Below are 12,033 nucleotides of genomic sequence, written 5' to 3'. Positions count from 1 at the left end.
AATGCTGGTTTATGTCATATCGGCACTCCCAAATGTCTTCCGTTGCAACTCAAATTTTACGTGGCCGCTTTATCTGACCTCAGGAACTTTTGACGCGATTTCCGGAAAAAAAAAATCGGTACCCCGAAATTCCGAAAAACAGTGTATTATACACTTTAATTTGAGCCGTTCAGGAGGTCGTACCGGACCCTGTTTCTTTTTCTCCCGATTATTTTATCACGCGTCCGTGGTCATTTCAGCAGTTAACCTATTCGATTTCAACCTCGGATAACGAGTATTAATACATTTTTCACGATTATCCGAGGTTCGACGAATGCTGGTTTATGACATACCGGCACCCCCAAATATCTTCCGTTGTTACTCAAATTTTGCGTGGCCGCTTTATCTGACCCGAGTAACTTTTTGCCCGATTTCCGGAGAATTTTGTTCCGGTACCTTGGAATCCCGAAAAACCGTGTATTATACAATTCAATTTGAGCCGTTCTAGAAGTCGTACCGGACCCTGTTTCTTTTTCTCCCGGTTTTTTTATCACGCGACCGAGGTCATTTCAAGAGTTAACCTATTCGATTTCAGCCTCAGATAACGAGTATTAATATATTTTTCACGATTATCCAAGGTTCGACGAATGCTGGTTTATGGCATACTGGAACCCCCAAATGTCTTCCCTTGCTGCTTAAATTTTGCATGACCGCTTTATCTGAACCAAGGAACTTTTTTCGCGATTTTCGGAGAATTTTGTTCCGGTACCCCGGAATCCCCAAAAACCGTGTATTATACACTTCAATTTGAGCCGTTCGGGAGGTCGTGCCAGACCCTCTTTCTTTTTATCCCGGTTTTTTTATCAGGCGTCGGAGATCATTTCAGAAGTTATCCTACTCGATTTCAGCCTCAGATAACCAGGCGACAAGATCGGAGTGAGTTGGAAAAGAGACATTATGTTTTTAAGGCCGACATTAGTTCGAGAAATACTTTTAAGATTTTAGATGACCAGGCGACAAGATCGGAGTGAGTTGGAAAAGAGACGAGAGGACTTTTAAAAGAGGGGAAATGAAGGGGAATTGGGGCAAAACGAAAGGTAATCTGCGCAGTGCGAAACTCAATACGCAAAAAATCTATAACCAAATAACCCGATATAAGTTCAGCCAAAATAGATCAAATCTAAAACAACCGGTCTAATTTTCACGAAAAAAATCATAGCGAATTACATTTTTTGCTACAATTGTGTTTTACAAAACATACTCAATTCTAGTTTCAAAATTTCAACATATCTTTCCATTGTTTTCTCCATTATCAATGTGTGAAAAAATAAGAAACCGTTCCCAGCAGAAATACTATTGATCGATCTCAAATGGTGAACCGAACGCAACCTACCTTCATCACCGGGCTGAAAAAGAAGAGACCGGGAAGAAGGGCAGACGGACAACCAAAAAAATGGTATCATCTTGAGAAGACTTGGGCAAAGCTCATGTCGACGGTAAGGATCTTCCAGCAACTGAGCAAACCAGTAACCATTAACCATACAAAGAAAATGAGGAATACATAAATGTTTTGGTTGGTCTCGTATCATCACCGTCTCATATAAGACTCACTGCTGCTACTTACCCAAAAAATGAATAAAGATTTCAGAATTCCACGAGGCACAGGTCATCTTGAAGGTTGAAACCTCGGTTCTGAAACCATCCTTCATTCTCACCTTCGACTAATTAACTGGTTGGGTGCATGAATCAAATTTACAGTGTTGCACGCAGTGATAAAAATGGCAGGCAAACCAAAATCTGAAGACACAATGTGGATATTACGGAATATATTCTCTCATGAAGTCGGAACTGCACCTATCTCTGATGTTTCAAATGTACTAATCAGTCCAGAGATTTCAGAGATTACCCTTTCCAAAGGCACGTATCCGAATTTCCTGTCAGATTCATTTACTACTTCCTTTGATAGCAAACTAACTTCCTGATCAATCATACATTCATCAATAAGTTCCCTCCAGAATTTATGATCTTCATTTAGATTACCAGACTTGATGAGTTGTGTCGTTTTTGTTAGGCACGCAACATTCCGGCCAGCACCACAGCCTGTGGCAGTAGCAGCGCCGACTGCATTCGCTATGGCTAATGTGTGGGTCCTCGGTAATCTGTGCACGAAACCAAAGGCCACGGCAGCCACAAAACTATCTCCACAACCAACAGTGTCGATAACCTTGACCTGAAGAATCACTTGAGCTATTAGTAATAAATAATCATGGTGGAGGTATTTAGTAGCAAGGGACAGCAGTACAGCACTAGCAGTTGCTACCGAAGTTGCAAAATACTGTGAGAAGATTGAAGATGTTCCGTAAAAACACAAGCATAAGTAAAAGCACTCATTTACAGAATTCATCACAAAAGTAATCACAGAAATGTTTTCCATCAACTGATCAGGCCCATATCAGCCTTCTAGAAGGTTCTCGTACTTTCATACAAACGTCTGGATTAACCAAATCTTGATATTGGCCTCTGACATTTTCGTTCAACGATATATCATGCACCGGAAAATATTCCAATTATTCCAGAGAATGCTTGCCTTAGTGTCTAGTGTAATTTATAGGTATTCTTGGACATATAATCATATTATAGACTCATAGTTCATTACTGTTGATTGCACTCATAGTTCATTATGGTTAATTGCACTCCCAGAAGTCGGAACACATTAAATTTAGTTAGTAAGGACCTATGGTGCACACATTTGGCATGTGTATCACACCATATACGCTCAAAAGTGTGTCATAATTCCATCACATGCTCTTAGCCTCTTAGGACCCTCCCCAACAATTTTTAATCTATAATGAAACGGAGAACTAGGAAGCCACCCCGAGTAGGAATTATATAAATAGCCTTCAAATTCAGCTTTTCTGAAAAAATATGGAGAACTTTGACAGGATGAGTTGGGGTTGTCACCAACAACGCATAGTCATCCTCGCAACGACCGATAGTTGCCATCTGGTGGCGTTTCAACACATTGTTCCTGTACCAGGGGGGGGGGTCAAAGATGGCTTCATACACCAGTTTATTATTTGATATTACGTAAATTCCTATCACAACATCCATTATAGCCCAAGTAAGATTACCAACATTTGGCATTCCGTTCTAACACCATGCCCTGTGAAGCCATCCCGAGCGTGTATAATAGCTGTCAAATTCTGATTTCGAGAATCACCTGGAGGCAACCTCGAAATGGGAAAAGGTTGTCAAAACGAACTTATACACGACCTAAACCACTATATTTTCACATGGCTGCTCGATATAGTCATCCGACAGTGTCTCGACCCTCCATGTCTCTACCACAGTGATATTGAATTATGTGCTTTCCAACTATTCCCAAACAATACTGACACCATGCTCTATTGAGCCAACCCGAGCGTGTATTATAGATTCATATTTTGTAGCCTTCCAAATTTTTGAAGGGACCGCCCTGGACGACTGTGCCAGAGCGAGTTAGGTTGACAACATCAACTCAGATACTCTAAAACCTCTATAGCCTTGGATCGAGATCCATTAATGCCAATAAGATGGTAACTGGAGTACTGGACCCAAAAATCCTCAACTCTCGAGGATAAGAATTTTCCAAGTTAAGGGCTCAAAGTTTTGAAGGCAACATAGGTTTGAACACATAATAGATGCTCAGTTATCCACATTTAATCTTCAACAATTGTAAAAGAACGGCACCCTAACACTAGACTGATACCAAATCTATATACAGGTATACAGGATAAGCCACAAGTAGAAGAGAATACATATCAACTACGCCCTGATGTTTTCTTGTCTCTGTGTCAAAAGAGGCACATGGGTAGTACAACACAAGAGAAGAGAGTATTCTAACCTGCCGATCTATCATCCACATGGCCTTTCTCTCTACAACTAGGCCAAGACATCGTTGGTACTCACTGATACTTTAATTACCCGACTTCAGGAAATAAGATGCTAGAATCAAAAAATCTCAAACTCCCTTCCCACATAATCAACAAATATAGACGACAGTAGCAAAAATAAGTTCATTGTCACCAGACTGGAGAAAATACCTCATATGATGGGGCACAAGATATTCCAGACATTGTGATAAGAACTGAACCCTTCGAGCCCAATTTGATGATGACCCATTTACATCTTAATCCATTCTTGAGCAACTCCTGCCCGGCTAATATTGGATTTCTTATGCCAGTAAGTGATTCAGCCTATGACATCATTTGCACAAACAGATTATCAACAGTAAGAAAACCAAAACAAAAAGGGAATGTTATAAAGAAACAAATTCCAAGAAACAGACACAATGACACCGATACCCTTCATATGTTCACACAGATATATGAAGGGTTAATAATATTTTTATGAAATACTACAGATAAAAGACAAAAAGAACTAAACCTCCTCAGAAGTTAGAAGAATGACATCGCTCATCTTCAAAAGCTCATTTAAAGCCATTTGTTCTTCAGGAGTTCCAGCAGACAATGATTTACCCTTTGGTCCAGGATCAAAGAAGACAGACGTCCCTACTTGCACAGAGTACTTCAGAGCAGAAGCAATAAAACCAGGGGTGTGGTCATCAAATCCATACCCGTTGATCACCAAAATCTTCGACTGTTTGATAGCCAACTTTACATTCCTTGTCAGGTCTTTTATCCAATTAAAAGCGGGATCTTCACTAAAATCAGCTCGGCTGATGCAGAAAGCACATATTTAGTCAACAAGAATAATCAAAGGAGGCATGTAACTTCTCACCTCTCAAATTATAATGGTATTTGACTAAAATTAGATTGTACTGAGAACAGGTGGAATATCGAACTAAACAACATACGTCAACGATACCAGTATTACCCTTGTGCCTCAATGGTTCCTGCCCATAGGCAGGAGGAGGGGGGCTGAAATTACACAGCCTAACATCAGTGTTAAACAAAGGCTATCAATGATAAAATTGCATCATAAAATGCATCTGACACTCGGCTACTTCACAATACCAGATGCAAAGAGAATTCAGTGAGTCATTTTGTGATGTTCCATCAAATTCCAAAGCTAGAAAATGGTGAGTCTTTGGCTCTATTTGAAGTGAAACTACTAACAGGAAAAAAACATCTACTGTTACTAGTACCGACTCTGTCTCTCCTTCACCTCACAATAGCCAAATTCCAGAATGAAAAAGGCAAGATACACACCTGCAAAAGCCGTGTCTGTGCAAAGGATCCACCAAAACCCAGCAAAGCAGGGTATTATAAGCTTCAGAAGCATTCCTGATAGCATCTGGATCATCAACCATTTCAACAAAACTTATTCCTTCCTCATGAAGCACATCACGTAGAAATTGGCCATAGATTTCACTACCTACATGACCAATCGTGGTGCACTGAAGCCCCAATCTAGCTGCTGCAATAGCAGTATTACACTGGCCACCAGCTTCCCAATATTGCTACAGGTGAAATCAAATGACCACCAATGTCAACGAGTACACAATTATATGATACGGTACTTCAGCAACATTCCAGATATTACCAATTACCAACCAGGAAAAAGATGAAGCTTTTATCAAAATAATGCTGAAAAATAAATTAATTGTCATTTTGGTTTGGAGAGAGTTAATTGTCAAAATGGGGTCCAACTAGAATTGGACAATTTCCAAACCAAAACCAATCCATATACTCCTAATTTCAGACCTTCGCACCACCACTACTCCCACCTTTACGACCACCCCAACCACCACTTTCCGTGGTCGGTGCGCACCTCCGCCACGGATCCTCCCGGCGCCATCCACACCTCCACCCCTCATCCTCCTCACCATCGTCCCCGAGACCCGAACTTGAAATTAAAAGAAGAAAAAAACTCTCTCTAGATTCTCCCCAACAAAAGCAATAATCAGAGTTCCTACTTTAATTATTTGTGAAGGTGTGGTTGTTCAGGGCGGTCTCAGAGGTTTGGTACGGGTGGTGGTCGCGTGGAGAGCGGGGCTGCGTAGAGTAGGATTCGGATTTTGGGGAATGTGACACCATTTTGAGGGATTCGCTGTGGTGGTCTGAAGTGGTGGTGGCCGGTGGGTTCGCTGTGGTGGTGGGTCAGTTGTGACGTGGTGGTGAACTGGTGATGAGTTTGTGTCAAGAATGTCAGTGGTCGGAGACTCGGAGTTGGGGTTGTGATTTTGGTGAGTACGGCAACTCCCGTCATGGAGCCTGGGTGACGTATGGCGGAGGTTGGTGTGGCGCTGATGTGGTGGTGACTGGTGGTAAGGTGGTCCATAGGGTAAGGTGAGAGGTTGAGGGAGATTGGTCATCAAAGAAGTGTTGGGTAGGTTAAGAGGTTTGGATATACCAAGCCTAGGTGGACACCAATATGATAAATAAGTTTCATTCCGAACCGAAGCGATAATTATTTTATTTTTGAACATTATTTTAAAAAATGATTCGAAAAAGATACGTACTCATTAATAGATTTTATTCAATGTCACATACTCTGTTCCGCTTTAAACTTCAACATACATTATGGAATTTATAAAAACGAATTGTTTGACGATTGTTTGACAAAATCATCTATCTTCGCAGAAAAGATTAATCCATATAACTTATCAAGCTGTCATCCAAAAGGATATCTTACTCGAGGAATTGAACTTTAAATTACATTTTCTCGCTAACATTTTATTAAAAAAATAAGGCGCCCATATTTCGAAAGCAGATAACAAATTAAAATCAACATAGCAAGTTGCACTATAAATTTTCAATTCTTATATTCAGAGAAAGATTTTTTATTGGCTGACCTCAAATGTAAATTGACACACTAGTTTACAGGACATCACAAGAAATGAGACACAACTCAACTGAATATCAAAAGAAATCATACCCATCCCCCTAATAATCAATAACAAAATGATGACCCAGCAACAAATGAAATGTAAGATACGGTTATGTCCTCCTTCTCTAGTGGAAGGTACGATTAATGGCTTCTGAGTTTTGAGCAACAACCTATTACTAAAAAGTCACAAACAAGTAGAGCTAATAAACTTCAGTGCGAGTAAAACACATTTCAGTTACTGACGATAAATTTCTTCAATAGAACTTAACTGCTTATTGTTGCCAGACAATTCACCAAACCAACCAGTTGGATAGTCATGCAGACTGTTTCGGAAGCATTTTTTATTTTTATTTTGGCATTTAACTACATTAAGAAATAATTTAAAAGTTTATTTTCTTATATGATTTTCTATTTTTATCTTATCCTCATAACACATCCGAAAATTAAAGAATTTTGAGCAGTATTTGAACCGATTGCTTTATTCTACCAAACCTGCAAAACACTGAGACATTTTACAGCAGTTCAATAAACTTTCTTTTCTAATAAACATCACAACACAATTGAGCACATTGTCCCACAAGTCATATGTGGTTGTACAGTATCCCATTACTAGGTTCCAAACGAGTTCAAAAGGGAGTTCAATCTATCAACTGTTATTCTTCAATCTATCAACTGTTATTCAATAACCTTATACGGGATATTTAAAGCGAGGAATGGATGGGTGCTAATGATTTGCACTTAGGATAGCACAACTGATGAGACGATATTTGTATGGGTTTAAAAGCATTACTTACACACTTTTGAGAAGTAATGTGACGGTATTAGTGTGATATTATTTTGCCTATTCCGTGATGTAGTTTGAAGTGCGTAATAATGAAGATTTATTGATTAGATGATGAGAGTGTGGGGTGTAGGAAGTCGGGAGATGATTTAGTTCGGAGTTGGTGACGGTTTTGGAGAGAAATCGGGAAAGTCAACCAAAGTTAACACGAGTCAAGGTCAATGATCAACATGTACCAACCCCAAAACCATCACTTAAGTCATTATAAGGTCCAAACCCAAGTCGGCGTAATCAAGTTCAAAGCCTTGGCGTGGAAAAACAAGAACAATATGAAAGCTTCGCTTGCATAAGGGTCGACTTCAAATGAGGATATCTTTAATGCTAGAGCTCTAATCGACGCAAGGCCAATTCGAGGTGAAAGCTTATGCTCATAGCTTGCAACATTAGGCCCACGCTTCATTTAGACAAGAAAAGGGAGAGACGTGGATTCGCAAGATCGTGCTGGCCAGTTATGCGCAGGGTGCGCATTTATTACGCAAGCTACAAAGAACACCGATGACACCTCATTGCTGTTAAAGGGAAAACGATAAATTGGACAAAAGAGGACAGTAGAAGGATTCCATTAAAAAACGAACGCCGATATGAAATCCTTCTGGTGCCGGTCACCGGCCTTCCTCTTTTGTCCAATTTTGTTTTCCTTTAATCACGTAACGTTTAACAGAATCGCTTGTCATCGGAGTTCTTCCTAGCTTTTTTTTTTTTTTGGTGTAGACCATCGGGTTTAATCCGGAGTTCTTCCTAGCTTGAGCAATAAATGCGCACCCTACGCTTGCGAAAGCCATATCTCTCTCGTTTTTGTCCAAATGAGGCATGCGGCTTAGAGTTGGAGAGCTAAGAGTATAAGCTTTCGCCTCCAATTAGTCTTGCGTTGATTAGAGCTCTAGAACTAAAGATATCTTCATTTGAAGACGACCCTTATGCAATCGAAGCTACAAATCTTTATTTTGTTCATCAATTAATCGTGTATTCATTGTTTTCATTGTTGTTAGACTTTTATTTAAGGAGATTTAGGAAATTTCCTCCACAATATGGCAATTAGAGTAAGAAAAGATCGTATTGTGCCTAGGATCGATCGTCATATGAAAATCTTATACTTCACTTGTTCTACATTCTTGTTTGAATTTCTTTACTTGAATCATTTCAAACCTCCCCTTTTGTATTGTGTTTCACTCCCCTTTTGTTTCTCACTTTTCTTTTTCTATATTTTCGCATTTTGACAGTTCTAAAGGATGATTCATGTCAGCCGACTCCAAACCATTTTGGGATTAAGGCTCTGATGTTGTTGTTATTTACGCAAGGCCATTTTGGTGTAGACCATCCGGTTTATTCCGGAGTTCTTCCTAGCTTGCGCAATAAATGCGCACCCTACGCTTGCGAAAGCCATATCTCTCTCGTTTTTGTACAAATGAGGCATGCGGCTTAGAGTTGGAGAGCTAAGAGTATAAGCTTTCGCCTCCAATTGGCCTTGCGTCGATTAGAGCTCTAGAACTAAAGATATCTTCATTTGAAGACGACCCTTATGCAATCGAAGCTACAAATCTTTATTTTGTTCATCAATTAATCGTGTAATCGAAGCTACAAATCTTTATTTTGTTCATCAATTAATCGTGTATTCATTGTTTTCATTGTTGCTAGACTTTTATTTAAGGAGATTTAGGAAATTTCCTCCACAATACGGCAATTAGAGTAAGAAAAGATCGTATTGTGCCTAGGATCGATCGTCATATGAAAATCTTATACTTCATTCACTTGTTCTACATTCTTGTTTGAATTTCTTTACTTGAATCATTTCAAACCCCCCTTTTGTATTATGTTTCACTCCCCTTTTGTTTCTCACTTTTCTTTTTCTATATTTTCGCATTTTGACGGTTCTAAAGGATGATTCATGTCAGCCGACTCCAAACCATTTTGGGATTAAGGCTCTGATGTTGTTGTTTATGGCTTCTTTTGTTACAATTACTCTTGTTTGTTGATTAGCGCTAAGAGAAGTCATAAATTGTATATTTGGTAGTTAAAATTAGCGACGATTTTAGCTTGTCAACAACAAGACTTAGCTCGGAGGTTCTTATATAATTTTGAGTGAGATCATAAGTTATCGTTTGTCACCCACACAAAAACACATGAACTAGAAATTCAAACTTTAATTCGAGTGAATAACTAAACTAGTATCGTGTTTGGTTGACATAAAACATCAGAATTAGAAATTCCGTCATGATGGAGGAAGTTACCTACCTAGTTCCCTTAGTTGAGTTCATGTGAACTAATACCATTTCACATATTCAACCAAACAACTTGATGCGAGCTAACTTAGTTGGTAAAGTCACGACTCATAACCTATGTTCAAATCTCGTCAGCATCATATCAACCGAGTAGCTCCCATTATACCAAAACAAATACAAATTCTAAATTTCCAGTGGTGAACAAAACACCACTAATTAGGGTTTATAGTGAATTGTTATGATCATATAACATATAAACATCAATTCAACATATATTAAAAGAAAAAAAGAACTACGAAAACACAAACTTTATAACAAATTAATAAAATTATACATAAAAAACTCAGAAAAAAAACAAAATAATCAAAACCTTATCAGGAGGAGAAGAGGCTAAATTCAGCATATAAGCTTCGCGTTCCGGTTTCGATTTCGGTGGAAGCTGAGGAACATTAAGAACAATGTCAACACACAGATTTCCAAGTGTTGCAATATCAACATCTTTAACCCCCAAATTCCCCAATTTCTCATTATTACTACTTATAATTCCCCCATTTTCACTAAAATTAATCGAATTAGAACAATTATTCACAACAGAAACATCAATTGCTCGACAATTGATGAATAATTTCTTGTGGGTATTGGGTAAAATTTGGGAAAATGAAGAGGGGTGAAATGGGTTAGGGTTTGTGGACGGTAAGGAGGGAAATGCATTTGGGGTTGAAATTAGGGATTTGGGGGATAAGATAAGGTGATGCATTCAGAGAAATTGGGGAAGAACAATGAGAGGAAAAAATTGGTGGATAAATTTTATGGAAATCAAATTTGTTGCATAAAAATTGGAATTAATTGGGGTAGTTATTCGTTATTTTGTTCATGCAATTGGAATAAAATGGAATCCGATTTTGAGTTGCAAATTGCAGTGATTAAATGCGTTTGGGTACGAGTCGGGTTTATGTTATTTTGGTAAGTGGATTATCGGTTTGAAATGGAATAGCGAGATAGATTTTTATAAAATTTTGAAAATTCCTTATTCGTCGTACTCACTAATTTGCAAGTCGGATAAACGACATTTAATAGACGAGAGGATCCTTCAGTCGTTTCACAGTATAGTTCTGACTTCTTAACTATAGAATAAAGACTAGTTTGGTTGCCCCATCAAAACACATGAATTGTAATTCATGAGAAATTTAAAAATAGTTTGTTGTTTGGTTGCCTCAATTCACATGAATTGAAACTTCCTAGAAATTTTAATTCCTCCATAATGGAGGATATTATTTACCTAACACCCCTAGTTCCTAGGGAATTAGAGTTCTCACATACAACCAAACAACTTTTTAAAATTCACATGAATTAGAATAGCATAGTAATTACAACTTCCCGGGCATTTGTATTTTCCTGTTGCGAACCAAACAACCCCTAAGTATAGATGTGAAGAATATATTACATCTAATGTGTTTTTTAGGTTCCTTTGGCATAAATGCAAAATCAATATTCCTTCATGATCTGATTTTGCATCTTTATTCTAAAGTTGCGAATATAGGTTATATAAATTGTGCATGTGCATATTTTTTGTAGAAAATATTAGATTAATCCATACTTTATCAGTCTCTATAAAATATCTCTATTTTTTCACTATGTGCCTGTTTGGAACATACCTTTTTTTCAATTGTTTTTTTTTTTTTTTGAAGGTAAGACCACGAGGTCTCGCTATATTAAACTCGAATCAAAAATAACAGCATCGTTCGCCTTTTCAGGCAAAGTATCCGACCAAACTACTCTACCAAGCACTCTAGGTTGACAATGCGCTAAGGAATGCGCTACACTATTGTTCACTCGACTCGTAAAAGACCAGACAACTGAAGTAAAACAAGAACAAAACGTTAAAATATCGTCCACAACTAGCGAAAATTCACTTCGTCCGCTTGCCTTCCTCTTCAAAGCATCCACGACCACGAGACAATCGCTTTCCACAATCACGTGCCGATGACCCCTTTGTGACGCCTCCTGTAGCCCTTTAAAGACCGCCAATGCCTCCGCCATATGAGGGTCCAGAACTTGATCCTGCACCTCCGCCAAACCCCACTCCACCCGACCCCTGTCATTGCGACACACCATCCCAAAACTCGAGCCAACCCCCTCCTTAACCCCGGCATCAACATTAAT

At 38.7% G+C, this 12,033-nt stretch overlaps 1 protein-coding gene across 1 annotated transcript; it reads right to left on the bottom strand.

Moving 5' to 3' along the window:
• Positions 1–1,115: 1,115 nt before the first annotated feature.
• Positions 1,116–10,787, bottom strand: LOC141652512 (uncharacterized). The gene is made up of 5 exons (XM_074460028.1): positions 10,241–10,787; positions 5,190–5,440; positions 4,405–4,696; positions 4,062–4,214; positions 1,116–2,209 (listed from the first exon to the last, which is right to left on the bottom strand). Exons 1-5 carry the CDS (start codon positions 10,625–10,627, stop codon positions 1,814–1,816), a joined length of 1,479 nt encoding a protein of 492 aa, XP_074316129.1. The 5' UTR covers positions 10,628–10,787; the 3' UTR covers positions 1,116–1,813.
• Between the last annotated feature and the right edge of the window lie 1,246 nt (positions 10,788–12,033).

Source organism: Silene latifolia, chromosome 4 (genome assembly GCF_048544455.1).
Source record: "Silene latifolia isolate original U9 population chromosome 4, ASM4854445v1, whole genome shotgun sequence".
Taxonomy (NCBI): Eukaryota; Viridiplantae; Streptophyta; class Magnoliopsida; order Caryophyllales; family Caryophyllaceae; genus Silene; species Silene latifolia.
Note: the sequence above shows the minus strand (reverse complement) of the source record. Positions and strands in the feature narration are given on the sequence as shown.